The sequence below is a fragment of the Scophthalmus maximus genome, chromosome 19 (assembly GCF_022379125.1).
Source record: "Scophthalmus maximus strain ysfricsl-2021 chromosome 19, ASM2237912v1, whole genome shotgun sequence".
NCBI lineage: Eukaryota > Metazoa > Chordata > Actinopteri > Pleuronectiformes > Scophthalmidae > Scophthalmus > Scophthalmus maximus.
Window position 1 is genome coordinate 3,012,518 of NC_061533.1, and position 27,483 is coordinate 3,040,000.

The 27,483-nt window shown below is 45.2% G+C and overlaps 1 protein-coding gene across 10 annotated transcripts in view; it reads right to left on the bottom strand.

Annotated features, from left to right (window-relative positions):
* Positions 1-27,483, bottom strand: part of wdfy3 (WD repeat and FYVE domain containing 3) — a 73,405-nt gene that overhangs the window by 25,492 nt on the left and 20,430 nt on the right. For 7 of the 10 annotated variants that reach the window (XM_047328983.1, XM_047328984.1, XM_047328979.1 and 4 more), the window contains exons 5-26: positions 26,746-26,994; positions 26,180-26,372; positions 25,903-26,089; positions 25,640-25,806; positions 23,029-23,511; positions 22,478-22,588; positions 21,508-21,701; positions 18,174-18,445; positions 17,847-18,044; positions 15,621-15,704; positions 14,006-14,195; positions 13,301-13,515; positions 10,602-10,714; positions 8,050-8,287; positions 4,602-4,702; positions 2,087-2,305; positions 1,582-1,766; positions 1,151-1,382; positions 884-1,044; positions 658-769; positions 347-537; positions 72-224 (exon numbers count right to left, since the gene is read on the bottom strand). In XM_047328983.1, the coding sequence (XP_047184939.1) occupies positions 72-224; positions 347-537; positions 658-769; positions 884-1,044; positions 1,151-1,382; positions 1,582-1,766; positions 2,087-2,305; positions 4,602-4,702; positions 8,050-8,287; positions 10,602-10,714; positions 13,301-13,515; positions 14,006-14,195; positions 15,621-15,704; positions 17,847-18,044; positions 18,174-18,445; positions 21,508-21,701; positions 22,478-22,588; positions 23,029-23,511; positions 25,640-25,806; positions 25,903-26,089; positions 26,180-26,372; positions 26,746-26,994 (4,248 nt within the window). The remainder of the gene's footprint in view (positions 1-71; positions 225-346; positions 538-657; positions 770-883; positions 1,045-1,150; positions 1,383-1,581; positions 1,767-2,086; positions 2,306-4,601; positions 4,703-8,049; positions 8,288-10,601; positions 10,715-13,300; positions 13,516-14,005; positions 14,196-15,620; positions 15,705-17,846; positions 18,045-18,173; positions 18,446-21,507; positions 21,702-22,477; positions 22,589-23,028; positions 23,512-25,639; positions 25,807-25,902; positions 26,090-26,179; positions 26,373-26,745; positions 26,995-27,483) is intronic. The other 3 variants (XM_047328982.1, XM_047328978.1, XM_047328986.1) reach the window with 2 other exon arrangements.

A 27,483-nucleotide genomic window follows, 5' to 3' on the forward strand; every position in this document is an offset into this window, starting at 1 on the left:
CCTAATTTCAGTTTTCCAATCCACGTAAACATTTACTGTCTCGGTACGACGGTTCAGAAAACCCCTCTCACCTCAAAGTCGCAGAGCAGGTCCTGGAAGGCGGTGGAGTTGGGGATGATGGAGGTCTCGTGGCCGCTGTCGACCGTTCCCACCAGCGAGAAGGTGAGGTGCAGGATGTGGCTGTTGAGCAGCGAGCGCTTCTTCTTCAGCAGCATGGCGAGCAGCTGCAGAGGGAGGAAGACAACATCAGTTCTCTTTCTGCTTTTAGCAGCGGACAAAAACTCCAGAACATCAAAAACGTTTTCACGTGACGGACGTTAAGTCGCGAAGTTGTGCTGTATCTCACCTGGTAGCCTTTGATGCGCTCCATCTCCTTGCTGGCCAGTGGGTTGCTTTTCACGACGCACACCAGAGCTTTGACGGCCGCGTACAGCCCCTCCACGTCGGACGCCATGGCGACCAAGCCCAGGATGGCCGCCGCCCCGCCCACATACTGCAGGTTGGTGGCCACGGGCTTGGGGACGAAGGCACGGACCCCTGAGCGGGCAGAGATACGGGATCAATGAACACCAATGTTCATTTTGATATTTGTGGCCGCTGCAGTCGAGCGGCACATTGAGATAATCCCACGACCCCCTGGAGTATGTGGGTTTTTACCTAAATATCCGATGACGGCTGCTCCGATGGTGCGGGCCGGTCCGTTGAGGTGTCCGGCCGCGTTGTGGATCAGCTTGACCGGAGTGGCGTTTTCGTGGGAGGACACAGCGAGCTGGAGACCGTGCGAAGGCGGAGGGGGAGAGGTTCAGTATTGAAACTCAAACTAAAAAAAATTGGCACGCACGCCCTCCGTTCTACCGAGCGGCGCCACTGTAACACGTCTGACCTGTTTGGCGATGGCTTTGCTGTCCAGTTTGTTGTAGACTTTCCGGATCTTGGCCACGGTGAGCGTCGACACCGAGAGGGCGTAGAGACTGAAGGACACTTTCTCCTCCGGCACCAGGGCCACGGGAGAGGCAGGCGCCACTTCCGTCTTCGAGTCTTTACCTGGGACAGGTAGAAAGTGAGAGATGGAAGGCGTAAAGATTACAAAAACAGGGAGGGGAGAGTACAAGGGGGGGAAAGGTTATGAAGAGGAGAGGAAAACACTCACAGGGCAGGTAGACCGCCTGAAAGCTGCCCACGTAGATGGGTCCCAGTTCATAGACGGCGGCGACGCTGGCGGCGGGGAGCACCTCCTCCAGGAAGTGGCTGGGCCCCAGGCGCCAAACCAGGCTAGAGAGCTGGCGCTGGGCCGGTGGCGAGCCCACGTACCCGTACACGGTGCTCAGCACGGGTGGGTTGGTGGAGCCGGAGCCGCCCGGAGAACTGTGGATGTAGTGAAGCTGGAGGAGAGAGAGGGAGGGGAGTCAATGATCCATCTTAAGGGATTCCAATAAGAGCAGTAAGCTAATTCATTTAACATTCATATTTAGCCTTTTATTACAATTGCAGGATATAAAAGTAACTGCAGAATAATAATCCATTCTGATATTGTCTGCACACACTATTCCGGAACTTACACGCGGTGCGTAAACGTTTTACCTTGACGGTGTTGATGAGCTGCCCGTCCAGGTACAGCGTGGCCATGCTGTTCTTCAGCATGCCCTTGCTCATGACCAGCACCAGGTGGTGCCACTGGCCCTCGGCGATCAGCTCGCCGCAGCGGAAGCGAGCGCAGCAGGGCAGGATCTCGTAGAAGGAGGATTCCTCGCTGGACTCGTCCGCTGCTTGATGGGGGGACAAAGGGAGAGGAGATGTTCAGGAGGAGTCTAATGGATTTGGTTCTGAATTGTAAAAAGACAGGAAATTCAAAAAAGGGATCTGTATTTATGTTATTCATATTAAAGGGGCTCCTTTTTCGTTCATGGAATGTGTATAAGTATAAGTGTATACTTTTGTTTTTGTAAAATTGTTTTGGTGTTAAGAGCTGAAAAGAACAAAATTATTTATTCATCTGCAGTTTGTTTAATGTTTTTCACCACTATATGAAACCAAAGGCGAAGCAGGTACAGTGCAGTAGAGTTGAGTTTTCACTGTCTGGACTCACAGTAGGTCTGCAGCAGCTCCTCCTTGGTGGAGACGGTGAGCGACCGGTCCTTGGCCGACAGCACCACGGCCAGGCAGACGTAGTGCTGCTCGGAGGAGGTGGCCCGACGCACCACCGTCAGCAGCCGCACCGGGTGGGCGTGGGGCGCCGCGCTGAAGCGCTCCACGCAGAACCAGGTGGAGTAGCTGAGGCCCGACGGCGGGGGGAACAGGCGCTCGCCTGGAGGTGGGAGGAGAAGAAGAAGAAGAAGAAGAAGGAGAAGCGATTACAGGAGGTGGGATTTTTAGTTTTGTTTCAAATTTCCAATTTCAACACCTTTCAACGTCTCGTCAAAGTTACACTGCGGTGTCAACTTCACCGAACGGACGACGTCACTTGTGGACAGATTACATGTTGACAGGTTTTTTTACGCCCGCACCGGCTTGATATTGAAATGAACACGGAGCCCTGCGATACATCACTGTCTGCTGACGCTCTGATAAAGTGGAACCAGAGTGAGATGTGAATTTTATTCATGAGTTGCAGCTGCATTGTCACCTTCATTTTTGCTCTTTAAGTTATTAACAGTCTTAAGGTTATGTTTGCTCGTATTTTTTGCTTATGAGGTGAAACAGCAGCACTGATCCCGATGTGTCGTCTTATTTCACTCCAGTCATTCTTTTTTTTTTTTGGCTCAACCTGTTGCCAGACAGCGTACAGAAAAGATCTAAACAGAATCAGACCGCCAGCCTCTTGTTCTATTATTTTTTTTATGAAGAGTTGCCAAAACATGACGCCAGCGTTGAATAAATGAGCCTCAGAAACTCAGTGTGCCTCAGGACTTAGTGACACTCAGTCAACACAACAGGTTACGTGACTGGAGCAAAATTTAAATTTGTGCTGAATGTGCCATAATTCAGTGTCAGGGCCTCACTGAATGACGGACCGGACAACGAGCTAAACGCGAGCACCCATGGGACGGTTACGTTATTTCTCATTCCTGGAGTCGACTGTGGAAGACAAAGAAACTGTTGAAGAGCAAAGACGGTGAGACAGAAAGTGGTTTGAGGGGAATCAGTGGATGGTCGAGACAACAGAGGTGTTGTTGAGTTCCTGGGCGGACTGAAGTCTTGTTGATGGATGAGCCTCGACATGAGGTCGTCCATGTTCATTAATCCCACGTCCCGGGGATGTGGGACAGAAAAGGAGTGAAACGGGAGAGGGAAGCAGGGAAGGGAGGAAGGAGGGAAGGAGGGGAGACAAATGAGGCAGGGAAGAAAGGAGGGGGAGTGACAAAGAGAGTAGACAGAAACAGGGCAAGAAAAAGAATGAAGAAGGAGGAGGGGAAGAAAGGGAAGCGAGGATCCGAGATTGAGATGGGCAAGGAAAAGGATGTAGGAAAAGGAAAAACGTGAGTGACGGCGGGAGACAGAAAAAGAACCGGGCCTATAAATAGTGTCGGATGACTGACTGGGAAAGACAAGAGGAGGACGGCGTGGGGTGGATGAGTGCAGAGGAAAGGAGCTGGGATGAATAGGTAAACAGATGGAGGGATCATAGTGAGGGGAGGAGGGGAGGGGAAGGGAGAGGAGAGGAGAGAACGAGAGGACGAGAGGAGAGGACGAGAGGACGAGAGGACGAGAGGAGGAGACGAGCTGTGCTTCATAAATACTGAATGAGGATTGAGACTAGAAAATCAACCATAACGTCATATATTAATACTTTCTCCTCCCTCAGGTCTAAGAAACCATCATCTGTCAAAAAAAGCATCCACAGGTAACATGTTGTTGTTGTTTTTTATGAGGTGTTTCCTAACAAACAAGTTTGTTGTTAACCAGTTGACTAATGAACCAGTGGTTTGAGGTCTGCAACAGCAGATATGAGTCTGAGATCAGAGAGGCTGCGGAGGTGTTTGTCTCTCTGCATACACACAGATGACGAACATCACAGGAGATATATGCTCTTTGTGGACGAGATGAAGAAGAAATCCTGAGCGGGTGAAAAAGTGCAAAACCACAAGAAAGAAAGAAAGAAAGAAAGAAAGAAAGACGGTGAGAATCAAGATGAAACGCACAAGAACGGAAGATGGTGGGTGTGTGTGTGTGTGTGTGTGTGTGTGTGTGTGTGTGTGTGTGTGTGTGTGTGTGTGTGTGCGGTTAAAAACTAAAAGAAAAAAGAACAAGATGATACGTGATCAAAGAGGGAGAGTTTGTTTTATGTTTGTGTGTTGTGATCTGTTCAAAAATATGATTTATATCTTAATGATCTGTGAAAAAAATGATGGGAAAATGTTAATACCATAGGTTCAACAGAAAAGTGACAAAAGTGTACCACAGACTGGCTGTTGGTTGGTTGGTGGTTAAGTTCCACCCAGATATTAAAGTTATATATTGCTTCCTTGAAAAGTGGAAATCGAACGTGCAGATGGTAACATGTCCTCCGAGGGAGGGGGTCCCCCCAAGTCGGGGCGCAGCTAAAGGTGAACTGCGATCTAAACCAAGTACGATGTTAAAAAAGAGGGCGGAGCTTCGTTTACCTGTGCCCATTCCGCTCAGCACGGCTCCGTCGCTGACGCCGGAGGCGTTTGTGTTGTTGGTGGGGGCGTTGTGCGGTGCCAGACTGGGCAGAAACAGGCACCTGAGGACAACAGAGAGGCAGATTAACCACACTTTCAACCACACACACACACACACACACGTAGCAGCTATTGTTGGTGAAAATAAAACTCATCCAAACTTACGTGGAACAGTCTCGTAACTCAAGCTTTTTGAGACAACAGGGGCGTTGAGTTAGGATATGGACATTTCAACTGCCTAACGCTCAGGGTTTAGTTATGCATGAGACGAGGATAAAGGCATAGAGGTGAGATGAAAGTTGAAAAGTACCCATGAGCCCTCTTGTTTGTGTTGTTTGACAAACATTGAAGTCGCGCGCCGCGTCGGCCTGTTCCTCAAGGACCTCCACAGCGGACAGAGACGGATACTCATCCCACGAAAACACCAGAGGACTTGACCGGTGAGTCGGCGTTTGCTTTTTTCTGCTGACTCACTGGCCCCTCGGTGAAGGTGCTATTTTTCGCTCCTCCCTAATCATCCTGAACCAGCACGGACTGAAGGCACCGGTGCTGTTTTGGGGAAATGAGCACAGGGACTTTGGATTTGTTGAGAAGTGGCGCTGTGGTGAATTCCCCCCAGCAAAACCCGAGAGCGAGTCGCACGAGACGTCCGTGGGCCTCGACGACAGCTGTTGACAGCAGAAATAACTAGATGCTGTATCTTCACACAGGAAATACAAAATAATGAGTTCAGCTACTCTATCACCTCATAAAGATTCTATTCAATGGATTTCTTCTTCGTTAAACATTATTCTAAATAGAATATCTTAAGATTTATCTTCAGGTTTGAAGAGGTTCCCCCTGAGCCGTCTTATCACTCTCTTACTTTGTATGTAATTAATAATTGATCATACAGCACTACATTGCTTCGACATGAATCAATAATAAAATAATTTGCTTGTTGCAGCCCTTCATATCATCCAGTTACTGAAAGAATCTTTTCATGAGCTCTCTCTCTATAAATTATGCATTTAGAAAGAGACGCTGCTCAAAGCTTCGCAGCCCACAAACGAGCAGATATTTTTCTCTCTCTCTCTCCTTCCATTAACGTAGCTTTTCTCTTTTCTGTTTTTCCACCTGGACAGGAAGGTCAGGGGGTCAGGGCCGGCGACAGGACAGCATCCCCGAGGCTGGCTGGAATTCAAGGACTAATTCAAGGTCATCCTCTCAAGGGCAGACAGTCTGTCTAGCTAACAAGGGAAGAACCGGCCTGCTGCTTCAGAATTAATACATGAACACGTACGCCATCCTTTTTTTATCATCACCATGATAAGGAGAAAAAAAAAGGGATTTCACCAGCTTGCCGTGATCATTTTTCTTTTCCCAGTCAGAATGAGAGGCCGTTTTCTAATTCTTCTTCTTACAAAATAAAAAAGGTGGGGGTCTCCGCTCCTCCTCCTCCTCCTCCGCCCACACTAATAGCATGTTTCCCAGCCCCTTGTGAAATGGTCGGGCTCGCGTGAGCGCGCGTTTGTGTGTATTGAGTGTGTGCGTAAGCATGTTGTGCATGACAGAGTGGGTTTGTGCGCGTGAGTATGTGTGATTTCTAACAGCAGCGGGGGCATCAATTTTTCATGCGGACAGATGGGAGGGGAAGGAGGGGTAGTGTGTGTGTGTGTGTGTGTGTGTGTCCCACTGTTTACGCGGAGCAGAAAGTGGGCCAGTGCCTCGTTGCCAATGTGCTGTGTTTTTTTTAGGAGAAACTCCATGTTCTATTCTGATGCGTGCTGCTGCGCGATTCAAGCGGCTTCTCGCGCGTGTGAAAGGAACATAACAGCTTAAACTGAGACCTGACGGACCAGGAAGTACGATCACTCTGAGGATGAGGGATTGACAAAATAAAGCAAGTAAACAGGGCAAAGGCTGTTTTTTTTAAAGAGGGAACGACGTGACGAGCTTCCCAAAAGTGAAGCCTGATCATCTTGATCATCCCATAAACCCCGCCCCCTCCATGTTTGCGAAATGGGACACGGACCGAATTAAGAAGTCCAAAGCGCACGAGAAACACGAAGAAACCTGGGGCAGCTTTTTTTTTGGACCAAATGATTTCATATTCATAATTCATCCATTTGCTGCCTTTGTCCACAACATAGTGAGTCTCTTTACTAATTCAACGCCGGTAATCGCAGGAAATAACCTTTGACATTTCACTGCTAAACTGACAGAGAACATCACGGATGACCTTCAGCAAGACGACGTCTCTCTTTCTCCTAAAGCCTTTTTCCCACTTATGAATATTCATGAAACATATGACATGTCACAGTCTTAAGCCTCTCTCCTTTTATGTGCAACTGTAACATGTGTGCTTGACACACACACACACACACACACACACACACACACACACACACACACACACACACACACACACACACACACACACACACACACACACACACACACACACACACACACACACACACACACACACACACACACACACACACCATCATTTCCCTCTGGCCCAAACATCCACTGTGCTGTGAAAATAAAACGCGAAGAGCAGTAGGCGGTCGTACGACATAAAAAGGCGGAAAATCAGCCTATTTGTATGCGCAGCTCCACGACTGGAGGTGAATGACGTTCCCCTGCTGACACGGCTAACGTGTGGCACCCTGAGGTGTGAAAAATAGATCCACAAAGAGACGGGAGGTGACAAAAGGAATGGGTATCGGTCGACGTGACGTAAAAGGAACCGTGATTCATCAGATAAGGCCAACGTCTTCCATCGCTCCACGGTCTGCGACTTCCCAGCAACCTGTATAGTTCACTGTGTTCAGCTTTTGATCATAACCAGCATGAAGCCCGACCGATATGCCGGTTGGCCAATAATATCGGCCAATATGAGCCTTTCACAGACAAATCTGTATCTGAAGATATGTTCACTAATATGAAGTGTCTTTTATTGTAAGGAATAGGAAATAGGAAAGGACGCAGAAAAAATGTTTGCATATGTTTTTCCTTTTTCATTTGTGGTTATTTATGATACAGTTTATGGTTAAACTAAATAAAATATCAAGTCTCAATTTATATTTCTTTGTCCTAAAAGTTTGATAACGACCTCTTATATAAAATTATTCAGATGTAGCAATATCAGAAATCTTGTACTCCCTAATATCAGCATCGTCCAAAGATCTATATTGGTCAGGCTCTTGTATTCCCGGATGAATTATTAATATTTCTACCACATTGAATGTAGTTCAGGAAGCTATAGTGTCGTCTTGATGGAGGATTGATATACTGTCTAACCTGTGATCAGACCTGTCTTTGTTTGCAGTTCACAGGAGGAGGAGTTAAGTTTAAAAATACATATATAAAAATAAGCGTTTTAAGTTTTAACATGGGTTTTGTAACATTTTTGCTGACTGACCCGAAGCCCTCCAGCGAAGCGTCGAACTCCACGAACGCGGGCGTGACGGCCGAGCCGTGCAGGCGGATGTCGTGGGGCGTCGTCATGGACACCAGGCACTTGACCCGGGTGAGGGGCACGGTGCTGCCCTCGGCGGAGCGCACCAGGCTGCGGCTGATGCGGTACTGGCCGTTGTCCTCGGCCGGCGTGGCGAACACGCTGTCGGGGCCAAAGCCCTCCATGGACAGGGTCATGCTGTCTGTGAAGTCACAAGTTAGGTTTGGTTAAGTTCAGGAGCAGGAAACAGAAATATGACACGATAATCCAACATCCAAGGAGGGAAACCGATCAAATCTGATGAGGATTGTTTCATTTCATTATAGTTGTCTATTTTCTTGCAAATGGATTTACTTTGTTATTACTTTGACTATGTATATGTGTTTATATAGCATATAGCGATGTGCGTGTATATACTGTATATGTATTTAAATAGTTTGTTTACTCTTCAAATATAGTTCGTTAAATTATGCAGGACATGCATTTATAGATATTGCACAAATTTATGTTGTGAAATTGTAAATGAACGTACATATATATATATTTAAATTTTTGTGTATGTATATGTATTTGTATATATATTCTTTTATTCATTTTTTCCCTTCGCTCCTTTTTTTTTGCCTTTGTTAAAAATGAAAAACTCGATAAACACATTGTAAAGAAAAGGATATATAGTGAGGATCTCTTGTGTCCAATTTCTCCTTATGTGTCCTTTGAACTTCATAACCTCCACACGTCTCTTTTCCTTTTCCTTTGCTGCCGTTGAGAATCAAGCTCCTGGTTCAAACTTTATTTTTTCACCTTCACTCACTTGTTAAGATTGAGCGGATGTGACAACAGTCTAATTAGAGGAGAACAAGAAACAACTGGCGGCTAATAAACCATAGTGGATCATCGCCTCGCCGACGGAGAGAGCGACGGCGCTGTGTGTGTTTGTAACGGTGGCTTGCTTTGCGAGGAGCAGTAATTAGTTGGGACTTAATATGCATTCTCAGCTGGGAGGAGACACGATAAACAATTAAGACGTGCTGAGGAGACCGTAAAAAATTACAAACACCAACAGCTGCTAATAGAAAACAAACCATTAGCATTAGCTCGGAAAAAAACAGTCTTTGCTTATACGGAGCATTTACACATCAACTGGATTTTTAATCAGAGGGCCAGAGAGATTAGTTTCCTTCACACCGACGTCTCACTGCTCCTCCACACATGTACAAATGATTTCACACATTCCCAGGTGCACTGTATTTAACAGTGATGCATGCTGGGTAGTTGAAATGTAAAGGTCGTATACACTAAAGCCAGGCTTGCTCTGCATCAGAACCTCTTTTGAAAAACCTATAGAATCGTCCCATTCGCCGCCGCCAGTGATTTCCGACAGCTATTACATTTTTTACAGGAAGCTCATAATCTGCAATCAACGTCTATTCACTAGAGGATTTCGTCCCAATGAGCTCTGAGGAGAGAGTGAGCAAGAAAAAGAAAGCAAAAAAAAGTGCAGAATTGATGAATTTTTAGTACAGAGTGGAACTTTCTCCCAGGAGGAGGAAGCTGGTTTCACATTGGCAGATGGGAATGGCCCCCAAGAGACATTGTCATTGTCGCGCTTCAGTTGTCAGCGATTAAAAAAGATGATCTTTCACTAAATCTTTCATCTATTAGTTTGTGTGAATGTTACGGTGCATTTTTTTAAATCCCTGAAAATGCATAAAACTGTTTAGGAGGTTACGAGTTTAATGTGCAAAATGTAACTTTCGAAAATATTCCAACAGAAAGTAAATCTCTTACTTGAGGCAAATGTTGGTAAAAAAACCCAAAAAAAACTGTTTCCAAAAGTTACCTTTAACATGCTACTGCCCGAGATCAAGTACGATGCGCGGAAAGGTCCAAAAATGCGCCAAATTTGCACACTTAAAATCAAAATGGCTGACTCCCTGTTGGTCGGAGGTATTGGTGGCCGATTACTCTTTTGTAGGTCTTGACATGATACACGTGCCTACCACATTTAGTTAATCTAGGAGGGAACATCAGACAATCCTCTCTTGGAAAATACCTCTGATAATGAAGACACCAGTATTGTATTTTTTTTTGGTAATTATAAGTGTCAGTCTGTTAGAGATTAAAGCGGTGGTTGTACAACTGTCCTCTCTCTCTCTTCCCTCCTACTGTCTCTCCACTCACCCTCTTTCTGCCCACCTCTCCTCTCATTCCCATTTCTCTCCTCACCACAACTGAGTCCGGTTCTGTCAGAGATTTCTTCCTGTTAAAAGGGAGTTTTTTCTCTCCTCCGTTGCCAAGTGCTTTGCTCATTGTGAAATCTGTTGGGTTTTCCCTGTAATATTGTAATATTGACCTCACTATGTAAAGAGCCTTGAGACAATGTATGTTGTGATATGACCCAATACAAATAAAATTGAATTGAATTGAGAGACATTCTTTTTCCCCTGGACACAGTCAGTAACTATCGAGTGATGAAAACTTTAGGGTGAGACTTTTGGTCTGCTGTTATATCTTACTTCTCATCTCTGCGTCGTAGCTGAGCGAGCTCGGCTTGTGGACCCGGTACTGCTTCAGCAGCTTCTTGTCCCAGGCGCCGCAGTTCAGAGGGTTTCCGAGACGTAAGAACTCCCTGGAGGGGGAAAAAGTGACCAGGATGTCACCAATCAAAATATACCCACACAAAGACAAAATAATAAATAAATCAAATGGCAAATTTGTTGAACTTTGTCGAGCTACTGTATCAGAATCTTTACAGAGGCTCTAAAGAGAAAGCATTTGTTGAGACCAGGAGTTAACTTAAGTTATCATTCAACAAAAAAACAGATAAAGAAAATTTTGTGTATGCATCACAACTTGAACCAGTAAACCAAGAATTAAATTAAAAGTAATTTTGCATTTTATATACGGGAACTCTTTAAAAATAATCAAAGAAATTAAAAACGTGAAAGATCAATATTGAGATATTTACAACTTTCATTAACTATGGGTCTGCAGCTGCTCAATAAAAGGTTACCCGTTGTATTCCCTGAGGGACCTCCGATCATACACATGTCCTATATGTTCCCATGACACTGTGAGACACTCTAGATAGAAGCATCCATCACACTGTGTGTGTGCAGCATGTTGAAGTCAGGAGTTACTCAGGTTGACTTGGAACACCTCAACCGCCGCGGTTAACAGCGTGTTTTAGTCATGTTTTTAAAGTCAGCGACGAGGCTTGACTGGCATGTCAAGCGACATGAATGTGAAGAGTCCCCGTGGTGGGTTTTGCGTCACTTGTCAGAGCGACACGAGCGACCTGGAAGAACGACACCCAAAGAAACACGAGAGAGAGAGAGAGAGAGAGAGAGAGAGAGAGAGAGAGAGAGAGAGAGACGCTGGGCTGACACTGGCAGAACAGAAAGAAACTGAGGAAAAACAAAAATAAAACAGACGGAGGGGAGAGTGACAGAAGACGACTGACAGAGACGAGGAGGATGGGGAAGCAGATTGACAGCCAGATATGATTACCTCCAGCACAATCATGAAGGGAGAGGAAAATCAGGCGAGGAGGCTCCATTTACATATGAAAAGACCCAACATTGTGCATGTCAGATGACTCCCCCCCCCCCCCCCCCCAACTCCCATCTCACTTAACTAGTCAAGCGGGAAATGAGAGTCTCCCAGTTTATGTCTGTATCCCTCACACCGCCGAAACCCATCTCGGCAGATTACCCCCCTTCCCCTCGTCATTTTTCAATCACTGGAGAGGAAAAAACCTCCGGCGACGCTAGAGAAGGTTTGAAGAACATTTACAGTGGCGTTCATTTCTGCTCAGGGCGTATCGTACAAACTTTATTTAAAAGAATCCAAGTGAGCATAGCCGTTCACATCAAGCTGTAATTAAATCAATTACTGTTATTCTGAGTTGGAGACGCAGCTGACAACTCTCTCATTTTGGCAAAAATACAACGTTAGCGTCCACAGACTGGCGGCAAAATGGTAACAAAAGCCGCCACCGCCGCCACTAGCTTATATTTGATGAACAGGGCTAGCTTAATTTAGCCATTTAATAAAGTTGCTAATAACACACACGGTAACAGGTTTCACTTGTTAACAAACTAATGAGCAAAAATTAGCATGGTACCTTGGTACTTCTACATTAGCAATGCTCAAATGTTAAAAGTTACCGCCTTTAACCGTGTTAGAGTGCTACTAAGCTAGCATGGTAATTGTAAATATGACATGTTAGCATTATTTAGCAATGCTAAAATGTTAAAAGTAACCGCCTTTAACCGTGTTAGCGTGCTACTAAGCTAGCATGGTAATTGTAAATACGACATGTTAGCATTATTTAGCAATGCTAATATGTTAAAAGTTACCACCTTTAACCGTGTTAGCGTGCTACTAAGCTAGCATGGTAACTGTAAATACGACATGTTAGCGTGATAAAAACGCTAAATGTAGCATCTTAGATTAAAATGAAAATTGTGGTTGTGAGTCGTACTCTGTTGCACCTCTAACCACACCCAGCAGTGATGTCACAGGTTCCTGGTTCATTTTTTTTCTTTAACGTCATTGAGGGGAGGGAAAAAGTGTTTGCATGCTAATGCTAGCACTTAGCTCAAAGTAGCCGTCTGAGCCTAAGGACAGTTGAGGAAGCTAAATTTGATTTGTCTTTCAAAATAGCCGCCGAACAGACGATTAACTCTCTAATAAAATGGCGCTCTATCCGTTGCTATCGTTACAACAAACAAAACAATAAGAACTCACAGTTTTATTTGATCCAATATATTTCCAATCCAATATATTTTATAGTATATCTTTTTTCAAAGGAGTGTTAATATGGCTAAAAACTTTTGGTCTTGTTTTTCTTCTTTTTGGTTTAATGAATATATATATTCCAGAACCATTTTAATCATCCAATTTTTAAAAGCTGATAAAGTTAACACGAAAAATGGAATTGCTCATACTAAATACCAACATAAAACATTCACAAAAGCAACGAGCAAAACACCCCAAAAATGTTCTTAGCATATTTCATCATCCAGTGCTTAAAGAGGTTTGTGCAAATGTTCGCAGTCAGAGTCAGAGTCAGACATTCAACATCAAATTTTGGGGTAAAAATTAATCTAGGGGTGACCCACGTTTAGTTAAGTCGGACTGGAGTTGGGATTGTGCCTTATGGTTAAAGCAGTAGCTTAGATACTATCGTCTGAATATCCAGGTCCAGTACCTGAGTGCCATCGGCTGCAGGGCCTGCGAGGCCAGCCTCTCGAACATCCTCTGCAGCGGCGGGTGCAGCGGGTGGTCTTCGTCGCCCAGGGCCTGACTGCAGCGCTGCAGCAGGCGCTGGTGGAGGCAGGCTTCACACAGCACCTGCTGGTTCCTCTCGCTGTTCACCAGTAGCTGCAGGATGTTGGCCACCGCCAGCTGCAGGTCGAGGGCATGCTGCGACGGGAGGAAGGGGAGGAGGAATTAAACATCCCCGTATGAGGACAAGAGATTTATCGACTGTTCGTACTGTTTCTGTCAAGGTGGGTCAGTAAATCTTTTCATGCTGCCAAACAAGGATTTATGGCAATTTTTGCATCATTGTCATTGCTAAATTAAAATAAGTTCCCTGAAGTAGTTTCTGAGATACGACGTTCACAAGAACGGGACGGATGAAAACATAACAACTCTAGCTGTCGCTGGCACAGAGGGATAAAAGGGGATTAGGCCAAATTAGGTAGATTATTAAACTGCTCTTGGGTAATGCAGTGATTATGTCATTAAATAATTAGGTTTTTATCATGTGTTATAACACATCTTTGTGCAAATTTATTTGCACACAAACTCGGTTGGCTTTAACGTGTAAAAACCTTTCCTGCCCTGCGCCTGAACCCCTTCAACCCAGTGTGCGACAGGAAGTCGCACTTCCTCCCCGTGTTTCCCTCACCTCCGGTTGGCTGTCGGACGAGACGGAGGGCAGCAGGTCGAGCATGGCCAGGACGGCCCCCGGGTGGATGGCCACCATGTCGGACGAAGACGAGGAGGACGCGGGGTGCGAGGGGTTGGTCAGGTGGAGCTTCAGGTCCGTGAGGGCTTTGACTGGGGCGGGGGGGCCCGACGTACCGTAGTAACCATGTCTGGGAGAACAGGGAAAGGGTCAAACTTAGTTTGGTTCTTCACACAACTTTGTTTCCCACTAAGCACTTTTGAGAACACAAAGTTCACAGATGCATATGAAAGGGGAATGGTAAAAAAATAATTATATTCTAAAAACATTATTACTTTCAGCGGTAAATCAAAAATTCTACTTTCACTGTTCTTCTGTTTTTCAATTCATGAAGAAAGAGAGAAGAGGAAGCAACTTTAGGATCTTTTGAGTATTTCGTCAAAGGTAATTCTCCTGATCCCTGTTCATAAAACTGTGAGAATATATTTATTGAAATTAATATCAGTTAAAACTGAAGCCACAGGAGAAGAGGCTGTTAAATATTTATCATCACACCCAGTGTCTCCGAGAATCTTCACAGCTCACTGGAAAACATTCTCATAATGAGGGACGGCAATACTTCTTTTTTTGTTGTTGTCAGTAAATCGATGTAAGAATCGCATCCAAACTTTATTCAAAGTGGTCGTCACACTTCAGAGATCGAGGTGTCAGTCGACGGCCGTGTCCTCTTAAAAAGCACAGAGCGGAGCGGGAGATCTGCCCGGGCCTGCTGCTGCAGTCGGGCAATTAGACCAAAGAGGCGTGTTGCTGCGATGCAAATTTACCGAGCAGCAAATCCCCCCCTCGGGAGAGACGCCGGAGGAAAAGGGCTGGAGTCAGCATAAACTGCTAGATGTGGTAGCAGGGACACTATAGGTTCACAATACTGGAGCTGCCTCGTTCTTTAATTGTTTTCTGGGGGTAAAGTTAAAGTTACTGAGCTACATACTGTATGAAAATCCAGCAATTGTGTTTAATGAGTAGGTTAATCAATTAATGGTCGATTTAGTCATTAATTAATCTACGGATAATCAAATGATGGTCTATCAAATATCAGAATGACGTTTTTAAAAATGGTTGGCATAAAGATGAGGAAAAGAGAGAATCATGATCTGAGAAAATGGACACATCAAATGCAAAACAAAATCGATAATCAAGATAAACTAATCAATTAGTCAAACTGGACTTCATACATTCTATGGTGAATCAAAAGTTATAATTATTTGATAATGGAGATAATTAATAATCATTGTGGCTTTAGATGTTGTTAATGTGGAACATCCGTAAAATGTCTCTCCACCTGATTTGATACAACAACAATGGCTGTCCAACTAAACCTTTGAGAACTTCACATGATGAAAACATCAAATTCAATGTATTAGTGGACGACACATGAAAGCCTGTTTCATCGATGTGACCGTAAAACAAACCTCTTCACATTTTATCGCCGGCTCAAAGATTTACTGGACAGTTTGATGGGCTCGTGATCATTGTGCCTCGGGTTGGACTGAAGGTGAGGAAAATGGAGAGGAAGGGATGAGGGTGACAGAAAAAAGTGTCAGAGCGCTGTAGCTACCTCTTCCTGGCGAGTGCTGGCGTGCCCCACGGCGAGGGCAGCGAGGTCTCGTGAGTCAGGCAGGGAGGCACCTGCTCCGCACGACTGCATGGCGCCACACACACACACACACACACACACACACACACACACACACACACACACACACACACACACACACACACACACACACACACACACACACACACACACACACACACACACACACACACACACACACACACACACACACACACACACACACACACACACACACACACACACACACACACACACATCAAAGAAACAGATGTGTGAGGACATACGTTTGAAAACACACACACACACACACACACACATGCAGCCGTGCCGATGGACCAGGCCGAGGAGGAACAGCCAGACAGTGTCAGGGGTTAGAGGAAGAGAAAGAGGAAAGAAGAAAAGAAGCTGTTAGTGGAGAGCAGACAGAGGAAACAGGATCAGAGGTACATCTGGATCACAAGCATGACGCCAGCGTAAAAACTGCACACGAGCCGGAGCCCGAGTCTGAGATAGAGTCTGAGTCTGACTGATCACAGAGGCACATCAAGTGTACTGCAAAAAGAAACTGATTCAGGTTGTGACCTCACGATGAGGGAAACACACACACACCGAAGGGGAAACTGATCATAGTTGGTTTTCTTCTTCTTTACTATGGTGTCACACTTATTATAGGATTTTTTTAAATCCAGAGAGGCATAACCTGGGCTCTTCAAACTGGTTCCTCACTGTATATCACCATGGCAACACAACCAGGTGAACCCCATTGAACTTCTGGATGAAACAGGTCTTTGAGTTCAGTCATGTGTGTCTCAGATGAGTGTGACCACACCGACCGACAGTAAACCTGCCGCAGCACTTTCAGTTCACACAGAAAACACCTGACTGTTCTCAAACCACAAGTTTCCTCTTCACTCGGACAAAAGATGGATTGTTCAACAGGATCTCTGTTTGCGTTCCCGTGCTTTACTATCACATCAGTATCAGTCTTGCTGAACATAACGTTGATGCAAGATAACTAAAGTCATCTGAAGTAAAACTGAAAAACTCAAACCATCAAGTAAACACATGAAACTGTTTTTTTGGGTCACTTGAAAATACTTTTTGTCTTTGTACAGCACAGCTGTGATGTTGTTGTTCTTCTTCTTGACAATAATTTCCCCCCAGGATCAATCAATTGGATCGCAAAACTGAACTTTTATAAAAGTTTATGGACGTTCTTTGATGATTCGAATGAGGCCGAAAGGGAACTTCACGACCCCTCACAGGAAAAAGGAGAAATTGGTTAAGGGTTTTTAATAAAGATTTCAATGTGTTGGAGTGATGTTCTCTGTGAACATGTGGCCGCAACCTGCTAACGTTTGACTTTAACATCGAGAACTGACTGAGCCACAGTCACGTTATTCTTCTTTCAGTAATGACAAACACTAAACTTTCAACATATTTACCAGGGGTTGATGAATAACTTGTTGACAACTGCACTTCTTCCTTATTCATTCATTAGCTCGAAATGAAAGAAATGCCTGCCTCCGTTTTGACCCTTCAGGCCGGATTTATGGTGCAATATGCAAACTGCTGGCAGTCGAGCACATGACTGTAAATCTGCTGGCAGTAGAGGCTATTGTATATGTGTGGATCTATATCATCTGTTATACTTTATTAAGAAGAGAGTATGACTGACACATCGGTATCGGCGCTTAGGTTTACCGATATGAAATCTTTATTGTACAAAATAAACAATGCAGGGAATTAAATGTGCCTTTATGTTTACATTTTACTTAAAATAAATGATTCTTATTTTCTTAATTCAAGTTCTATATATTTGTTTGCATTTGTGTTCTCTTTTTATTTAAAGTTATGTATGATGAATTCTATGGTTAAAGGTACAGTGTGTAATATTTAGAAGAACTTATTCAGAGAAATTTAATATATTGTCCGTAACTTTGTGTTCATATATGTATAATCAACTTTGAATGAGTTAAATATGGTTACATGAGAAGGAACCGACCTCCTTGTGAGTCTCACTGTTCCTACGGAAATGGAATCGGCGGTGCGCCACCATAAAGTGTCCCCTGTCAGTTGCTCAGTTGGTTGCGGTTTGCAACTTAACCACCAGATGCCGCCAGAAAATTACACACATGGGCTTTTCAAAGAAGATATCAAGCCTCGATTACGTTTCTTTTGCTCTGTTTCAGTGACACTACTGACCTGTCGAAGGAGTCGGTGGCCATCTTGTACAGGTAGATGAAGAGCTTGCTGCAGTGTTTGAGCGTGGGACAGACGCTGTCTCCGGCGCAGCCGCCGGGCGCGGCCTCGTCCTCCAGCAGCCGCTGGAACGGCTGCGCGTTCGAGGGGAACACGGACGTCGGGCCGAGCTTCTTCGTGTCCGAGAAACAGCCCAGCAGCCTGGTGAGAGGCGGACGAGGAAGCACAAGGAAGGTTTTATTTGTAATTTACAGCCTCTTCAACTCTCCTTGTGTAAAACAAATATGCCGATTCACCCGGGACAGATCTTTTGCGAACACGCCCTCTCACCTCACGGCGTCCGCCAGCTTCTCGAACTGGATCTCCGTGCGGAAGAAGTGCGAGTTGGCGGGCTCGTAGCGCATGGCGGCGGTGAGCGTGCAGAAGACCGTGTGCAGCAGCTCGAACACCTGGTTCTGGTTGACGCGCTCCCAGCCGTGGCGCGGCGGCTGGCACAGCGAGCGCTCCATGGCCACCAGCAGCGAGGTGACGTAGACGAAGCCGCCCACCTTGCGGAACACCGTGCGGGTGCGGTGGCTCTCGCGCAGCACCGCCAGCAGAGCCTGGAAGACGGGAAGAAGGGAGTCAGATAAGGTCTCTACGGTTGATATTTTTCATTTCACAAAAGGCAATGAGCTTGTCGGTGGGAAATCCCTGACAGATGCGTGCGCTCAAACCGGGCGCAACGGGAATTTCTTTTACGCGGCAAGATTACGTACAAAGTCGATGCAAAGACGCGACTAGACGCAAATTTCACAGCAACAGTTCATGTTTAGCTGCGCGTGTGTGTGTGTGTGTTTGCTCAGATTGTCAGAGAGAAGTGGAAGGAAGAAGAACGAGCAAGTGACGCGGAAAATTTGCAGCGTGTCCGGTGTGAACGCACCATCAGAGTTAAATGCATCACTCTGACTGGGCAAGGGAGTTTTTTTTGGGGACACCATGCACTGACCACTTGTTGATCTGCGTAACGAACCATAAATCTCCTTAATATAATTGGGCTCTTGTAATAAAAATCCACTGCCTCCTCGTTCCTGATTCAACCGCATCTATTTTTTCCCATCAGAGAGCTGTTTACATTTAGCCGTAGGAAATCCATTATTTTTGGTACGTCTTTCCCCCAGACACATCGATAAAAACCCACTTTCTCCGCATCATTTTTTTAATTCACTTCATTCCACTTAACTCTCAACTATTCTTTCTCTCCAGTGTTTGAGTTTTCGCATCATTTGGGTTTTGTCACCTCATTCAATCACCAGCTCATTTCTTTCCTCTCACTTGTCTTTTGCCGTGCCGACACATTCATAAGCCCCTCTGGGTTTTTCTTTGGCTCACTGCTGATTTTTTTTTTCTTTTCTTTTCTTTGTCGAAGTTTTTGTGGCTCACAAGTAACCTGAACTGAAACATCAAACTGTGTGTAACCTAGATACGAGTGCGGGGACCTAAAAAACAGCTTGAGTGCGCAGAAAGACTGCGACGGTGCTGAGTCTTTAATTAGCAACTGCAGAGTTGGAGACGGGAACGGAGGAAAAGTTTGAATGACACAGGTGAATACGGATTCTAAAGTAAAATCTGTACAACTTCTCTTTTTAAACACAATAATAATAATATATAGTTGGGATAATAGAGGAAAGACATCTATATTTAACATGTACATGCAGTATACCACTGTTTTTCCTGTTGATTTCACATTATCAGTACTACTGTAAAAGAAAATATACAGTATATAATAATAGCATTATAGCCATATCATAAAGTTTACAAACCCTGCTGTAAATAGTTAATGGCCTAGACAAATACTAGGGATAAATATGTTATTACACAGCTTGAGATCCTGTAAATACTGCAAAACATTACATTTGTGATTTTGCCATAACAACTTATTTGGTGGTAAATATAATTTTATTACCTGCGGGTGTACGGGTCATGTTGGAGAAGAAATCTTTTATGGCAATATTTGTATTTTTTTTATAAGATGTGTGCAGCAAAGGGATGGTTTTCAGTAGAAAGGTGAAACAGAAACTCATGTCTGGTTACATATTTTCTATTCAATCAATAAGACAAAAAAAAAAAAAAAATCTGAGTTACACTAAACAACTGTCGATAATAAACTTGCAAGACTCTTAACTTATTTTCCATGAAACTGACTTTCACCGACGTACCCTGATAGAGGATTTTAACCATTTTGTCCACTTCCACAATGGGAATCATAACTTCACTGATCATTATACTGGATCTACAGTAGCTTTGAGCTAAACTAATGTCTGCAAGTGGGGCGGGATGTTTTCAAATAAAAAATCCTCTTCCTGTCCAGCAAGCTGGGAAATTACCACCAGGCTCCGTGGTTGTGTGCCGGTGGGAGTTAACTTCACCAGCCATGTGGAGGCCTCGAGGATTAGATGCAACACATCAGGATTAGACTGGGGTTAAACGTAGACTTTCACAAGGCTAATCAGCTTAATATTAAGATCTATTTGTGTGTTGTACTGTCGGGGGTACATAAAAACCAACAGATTATAATTTTACGCTCTAACTGGATTTGATACAAGTTCTTCAGCTGCTTTTTTTGATAATTAAAATCTCTGACAAGTGAAATAGGAGCAAAAGTGCTGACGGGTTAATCCGGCCGGAGCCTTTTCAAGGCGTGAGAATTACCTCGTGTGAGTTTGAGATTTGAAAAATGCAATTATGTCTCGGGAAAAATCAGCCACCCGTCCTTTTCATCCTGTGTGTGAGTGTGTGTGTGTGTGTGTGTGTGTGTGTATATACCTTTATGTGGACCTCACACGCGCTGCCCCTGGTTTAAAGCAATTACCGTATATACAGGGGCTTTAAAAGTATATTGATTTTAAAATTAAAGACTTTTTTTTCTCTCAGTGTTCGGTCGTTGGAGCCGACTGCCTTTTGCCAAGCAGCTCTTAAATATAAACGGTATATAGAAGCAGTTTTTTTTTTATACAAAATGGTCAAATTGATGACAGCGGCTGACAGAAGCTCTATGTTTATTAAGACTTAATGTGAAGATAATAAAGAGAGACAGAGGAAATGGAAGCTGACAAATGTGCGACAACCAACAATACGCTGAAACACAAAAAATGCATATTTAAATTTTTTTTTTTAAATGATATAACATCAAAGTATATTACTAACATGGACCAGATGACAGTAGTACGACGAGATGAGATTAGAAGAAGAAGAAAAACGTAGATGTTTGGAAAAGGACGACGCAGTCGCATGCATTTGCTTCCTAAGTGGTTCTTATGAGTCATGACTCGACCAACGGGGATGAAGGCAAAACGCTGCGAACACTTCCTGTCCCATCATCGCTCCTATCAGAAATCCCATGTCTCACTTTTCACCGTTTCTTGTAATTAGTATTTTCAGTAACTAAGCAACTTTTTCCGACAGGAAAATCTGCTTCCTGTTTACACCGGCACACACATGCCCACGTGCATGGTCATGGTGATGCGTATTACGGGTGTATTATTATGGACGGAGATTATATTTCTAATACAGGAATAAATAGCTTGTCTGCACATGTTTTGAAACACTGTTTTGAAATGAAAACGTAGTAGTTGGACTGAGCCTTAAGTTAGGGGTGCGAGCGTTCATGTGTGTGCGTGTTTACCCTCAATATGTCCGTCTTCAGCTGCAGCTCGCTGGACGGCGCCGAGTGCATGAGGCCCAGCAGCGTCCCCATGTCGTCGTCGCCGCTGGGCGACAGCACGAGTTGCTGGATGATAAGCAGCGCGTGCTCCCGACACTGGCGATACTTCACGATGTTGTGGACGCACCGGGCGCCGCCGAACTCCCTGAAAAGGGCTTGAAGAGGGAGAGAGGAGAAGGGTGAAAGAAAGGCGGCAGACATGTTTCCATTTTTGCACATTTCTTAATGTGTTGGACTAAACAACAAGGACACCCGCTGTGGTCATAATGTATATAGTCTTACCTAAGTTATCCCCACTTCTCGATAAAGGTGTTTGTAATAATGCAATGATTAAAAAACGTTAATCCAAATCTTATCTGAAAGAAGCTGACAACTAAAAAGCCCAAACGATGAGTCTCTGTGTCTCTGACGTGAGACATTTGTCACCGTCGTTCCTGCAATTTTCGGTGACACGCTCTGAATTTATTTTTCCTCACCTCGGGAACTCATTTCAACTCTCTCCAGATAAGCCTGCCGGAGGAGAGCCTCGGGCGCTGAATGTAAATGTAATCAACGTGTCAGAGAGTGGAGTGCGACAAATATCGCACGCACGCACGCACGCACACACAGAGAGAGAGAGAGGGCTCTGAGCCGTCAGTGGGCGGTGGTTATCTGACCAAGACACACACACACACACACACGTACATTTATCTTCATGACGATAATGAATCATTGGCATATTGCATTAACCTAGCCTATTAACCGTAACCATGACAACTAAACGCCCCCAACCTCAACTCGTACCTTAAACCTACATCTTAAGGCTTAACCCCCAAAATAGCCTTTTTTAAAAATCTGACAGGAAAAAACTAAAGTTCCTAATTTGTAAGGTCATGGTGCGTGCGTGTGTGTGTGTGTGTGTGTGTGTGTGTGTGTGTGTGTGTGTGTGTACCTGCGTTGGTGCTGGTGGTGTTGGAGCCGTGCAGCAGCACAGTCAGCGTCTCCATCACCAGCCAGGCCAACTGCTTCTGCTCCTCTGCCACCGTGTTGTTCTTACAGTCGGCTACAGACCGAGGGGGGAAACAAAAGGAGGGGAGGAGAAGTTCTCATCAGACGCCGTCATGACTCCGTTATAAACACTAGGGCTGCAACTAACGATTCTTTTCATAATCGATTAATCTGTCGATTATTTTCTCAATTAATCTATTTGTATTAAATATCATGAAAGGGTGAAAAATGTTGATGGTGTTTCCCAGAACCTCAAGATGATGTTTTGTTTTGTCCATACACCAAAGATATTCAGTTTACTGTCACAGAGGAGCAAAGAAACCAGAAAATATTCACATTTAAGAAGCTGAAATCAGAGAATCTTTACCAATTTTTTTCTTAAAAACTACTTGAACCGATTAATCGATTATCTAAATAGTTGCCGATTCATTTAGTAGTCGACCACTAATCGACTAATCGATTTAACTGTTGCAGCTCTAATGAGGCGCCCCTCACCTTGGTCGTTGTTGTGCGGGTGCTGCTGCTGCGTGGCCGGGTCCTTGAGCAAGGCGGCGTACTTGTGCAGCAGGTTGACCAGCACCTCCAGCAGCCCGACCTCTCGCAGCACGTCGCTGAACACGGCGTCGTGCCGCGCCAGCTTCAGCAGCGTGCGCACCGCCGTGATGCTGCACGCGTGCGACGTGCTGGACTTGAGCAGCACGCTCACGCTGAACAGCTCCTTGCACGGCACGTAGTTGAGGCTGAAGACGACGAACTCCAGCAGCTCAAAGTACTTGGCCTGCGCGTCGGGCAGCTTGGCCACGCGCTCGGCGAACTGCGACAGCGTGTGCTGCGACTCCAGCACAAAGTAGTTGGCCGGCTCCGCCGCGTAGATGTTGCCGATGGCGTCCAGCAGCATGCGGGCCAGCCGGCTGGTTTTGGCGCGCAGGAAGGCGTTCTGGAGCACGGCGAAGGCCTGGATGTTACGCACCGTGTGGCCTAAGAGACGAGGGAGGAAACAGAATCACACAAGTGCTTTGATCCACAAACCACACTCCACTCGTCGTCTGACCTCCATTTTGAGATGGAGTAGCTAACATGACAGCACAAAGCCGTGACTCCCGCTAGAGAAGGAACACAACCGAGGTGTAGACAGTGAAACGTGTCATCTCTCTCACTCACACACACACACACACACACACACACACACACACACACACACACACACACACACACACACACACACACACACACACACACACACACACACACACACACACACACACACACACACACACACACACACACACACACACACACACACACACACCGAATAAACCACCCACAACCGTTAGGCAGCGGCTAATTTGGCGTGTATAAGTGGACCCCTTGCCCCGGGATGGCTTCTGGTAATGACTCTGCACTCAGCTGGAGTCGTCATTAGGGGGGAGTGTGTGTGTGTGTGTGTGTGTGTGTGTGTGTGTGTGTGTGTGTGTGTGTGTGTTTTCAGCAGAGAGAGCAGCGACAATCTCAATTTTATCACACTGTACTAAATTACATTTCAAAATCTGTCACACAAAAAGATTTCATCACACGAAACTGCATCAGTCCAACTAAAAGAAAACCTTTAAATAGCATTGAATTAAGATTTTATTTTCAAATTACTTTAAAATATATCAGTAAATAAATTAACAATTTAAGATACATATAATCAAATAAATAGAAGTCAGGGGAGAATAAGTTGTTTCCAACACTTCCACTTGTAAAGTCTGCAGCCGGATAAATTGTTGCATCATGACAACAGCCAGTGGAAATTATTACAGCCAAAAACAATAAATCCTGAAACTAAAATGCTTTGAGAGTTTATCCTGTGTTCGTCTGGAGCATTCATAAAAATACCTAAGTCTCAGAAGATGTTTGTATTTTACAGTCATGCAAAGATGTAATGTATATTTTTCCAAAAAGTAAACCGACATATTTGGTGCAGAGATGTTCAGAGGCAGCTAAGAGTTAAACGTTCGGCCCGACACAATCCTCTAAACCACTGAAAGCATCTCTGGACTCCGAGCAGCCCATCTGTATGCAGGAGGCTTCGGGGCGTTCGTCTCCTGCAGTGTGACAGGGCGGCCAGAGAGTTGCCATGGTGTCAGTCAACAGGTTGAGCTTTAGTGGGATCAGCCGAGCATCAAAGTCATTCCGGGGGGATTAAGATGGGATGGGGGGGGGGGGGGAATACATGAAGTAATTCCTCTCTTGTCTCGGGGATTTTGGGGCAAACTGAGTCGGTGTTGGTCTGTAGATTTTTAGGAAAGTGGAACGGTGATCAGGAAATCATTGGGTTGAGTCGCGGAGGGAGGAGGTGCATCTTCACTCCTTTAACATTTACTGTCGTGTGTTTTGAGCTGCTCAGTATGAAATATCATCATAAAACTGAAACAACATCTATTGTCAAAAAACATCTTGTCTCCTCAGACAACAGTCTCTGACAGAATTTAGCCTTAAAGAATAATTCCAGCTATAATCTTATACATTTTTTGTTTTCAAAAGATTTTCATGAAAAGACTGAGACGAACCGTCCTCACGGTATTTTCTGACCTGCTCCGACTGCATGCGACAGTAAAAAAACATATACATACTTAATATAGAGACTGTTTACTGCAGCAGGATTGTGCATGTGGCATTGACAAAAGAAATAATAATAACAAACATGGCACACGGTGCAAAAGTGTGGTTCATTGGAGCAAAGTCGAGTCGTTAATCTGAGAAATGTATCGTACGTTTTGTTGTTTTTGCAGGACCTGACGAGACAAGCTTCATCTTTTATCTATTTATATTATAGTATAACACCAGCTTCATCCTTTCAAATTAATAATCTGATGTGGCGAAATGAGTCTTTACACTGAGGATGTTGCCGATCCTGTTCAGGGAAATAAAATGGAAATATCAGAAGGTGAAGTCATTTTTGTCCTCAGCTTAAAAAGGTGAAATATTCAATCTGCCTGCAGAAGTTGAGAAACTACATTTGTGTCGTCTGCGTCGCTGTCTATTATTAAGAAACAAAGCTAAGAGTTGTGAGGCCCGTTGTAAAGAGAGAAACCTAATACGGTTAGCCAAGCGTTACACCCACCTTTCCCAGAAGGCAGCGGGAGAACGAAGCCGGGCAGCAGGAAGGGGGCTCCGGTGGTCAGGCCGGCGGGCTTCAGCTCCGTCACCCCGTACGTGGTCAGACAGGTGACCAGGTTGACCAGGTCCTTCAGGGCGTCCTTCGATTCGTCCTCCTTGGCCTGCTCCAATCTTGAACACGGAATAGGAGGAGAAGCTCGTGAGAATACGCATGATACAACACACGGCGCTCAACTCAGGGACGAACGCGAGACGTCGGGGTCGTACCTGAGCATGAGGTCGCAGAGGAAGGCGTAGCCCTGACACATTCGGAAGTCATCCAGCAGCGTCTGCGACACGTCGCTGGAGTCCTTGAGGAAGCACGAGAGGCCGGCGAACATCTCCACGATCTCCAGCGGGGAGAGGTCGTCGGACTGCTGCATGTTCTGGACACACGTGGCGAGGCATTCCTTCTCTGTGGACGGAGAGAGGTGAGGAAAGGGTGAAGCGAGAGGAAGAGGAGAGTCGTGCATCCTCAGACGCGTGCCGCACGCTTTGCGCTTACCGTGTATGTATTTGACCACATTGACGCTGAGGCCGTGGCGGGAGATGGTGGTGAGCACCTCGCCGGCGCTCCGCCGCCACGGCAGGTTGTGCGGGGGGCACCAGGAGGTGATGGCGCTGAAGAGGAGCTGGAGGTCGTCCTTCTGCGCCAGCTCCTCGGCCGGAGACACGAAGGTGCAGAGCTTCACCAGGATCTGCACACAAGAGCGGAGAGGGACGGAAAAACTGAATTCTACAGCTGGAGGTCGAGGAAATAAGGTTACACATATCAGGTTCATTTATATTAGTGCACACGTCAATTTAAAAAGTATTAAACTAAATCAATAACCATCTTGCGATCTGCTGATGTAGAGAAGAATACTTAAGCTTAATGCTGAATCCACAACAAATGACTGAGATGGGAAAATGTGGCATCACATCAGAAAAGTCTTTTATTCACTTTATGAGTCTTTTATTCACTTTATGACAATATTTGTATTAAGATATTTTAGATTAGACGATTGAAATTGAGTCAAACATTATCTGTTCTTATCTAATTTTGTGAATTATGATGCAGAAGTTCTTAACCTGGACGAAGACTTTCTGAAGCAGGGCCCTGCGGTCGGCCAGCGGCAGCTCCGGCTGGCCCTGGACCGCGGGGGTCTTCTCCTGGGTGGAGGGCGGCTGGGGCGGGGGCGGCGGCGGCGGGGGCGGCGACGCCGGCTGCGGGGTGGGGCCCACCGGGGCGTCGACCATGTGGGGTAGGTCGAAGAACAGGTAGAGGCATTTGACCAGCGTGGAGGGCACGGACATGGTCGTCATGCAGTCCACCGTTTTCTGCCGAGGGGGGAGAGAGAAGAGACGGCGTCAAGACTCACATCTCCAGACTCTTCTTTAAGAGCATCTGCTGCATTTACTTTCATGCAGCGGCATTGTGAAAATTGATAAATGACAACGAGTCCGGCTGCAGCCACGTAAAGACAAGAGGTGCAGAGGAGCTCAGCTGATTTTCTGCTGCTCTGATAAAGAGGAAAATGTTTTTTCTTGTTTTCAGTGTGACTTTGCTAAACGGCTATTTTTTTACTGTTGTGTTATGATTCATGGTGAGGGACAAAAAGGGCCTTGAGGTGTGTGTGTGTGTGTGTATGTGTGTGTGCGCGTTTGTAGAAGGCAGCATTTGATTATCTGAATCATTCGCTTCAGTGAGCACAAGCCCCATCTCCTTCTGCAACCATTTATCTGGCCATCAAGACATAAGACACACACTCACACACACACACAGACAAATTGCCTCACTCTTTCACTTACACACAAGAGCTCTCACAT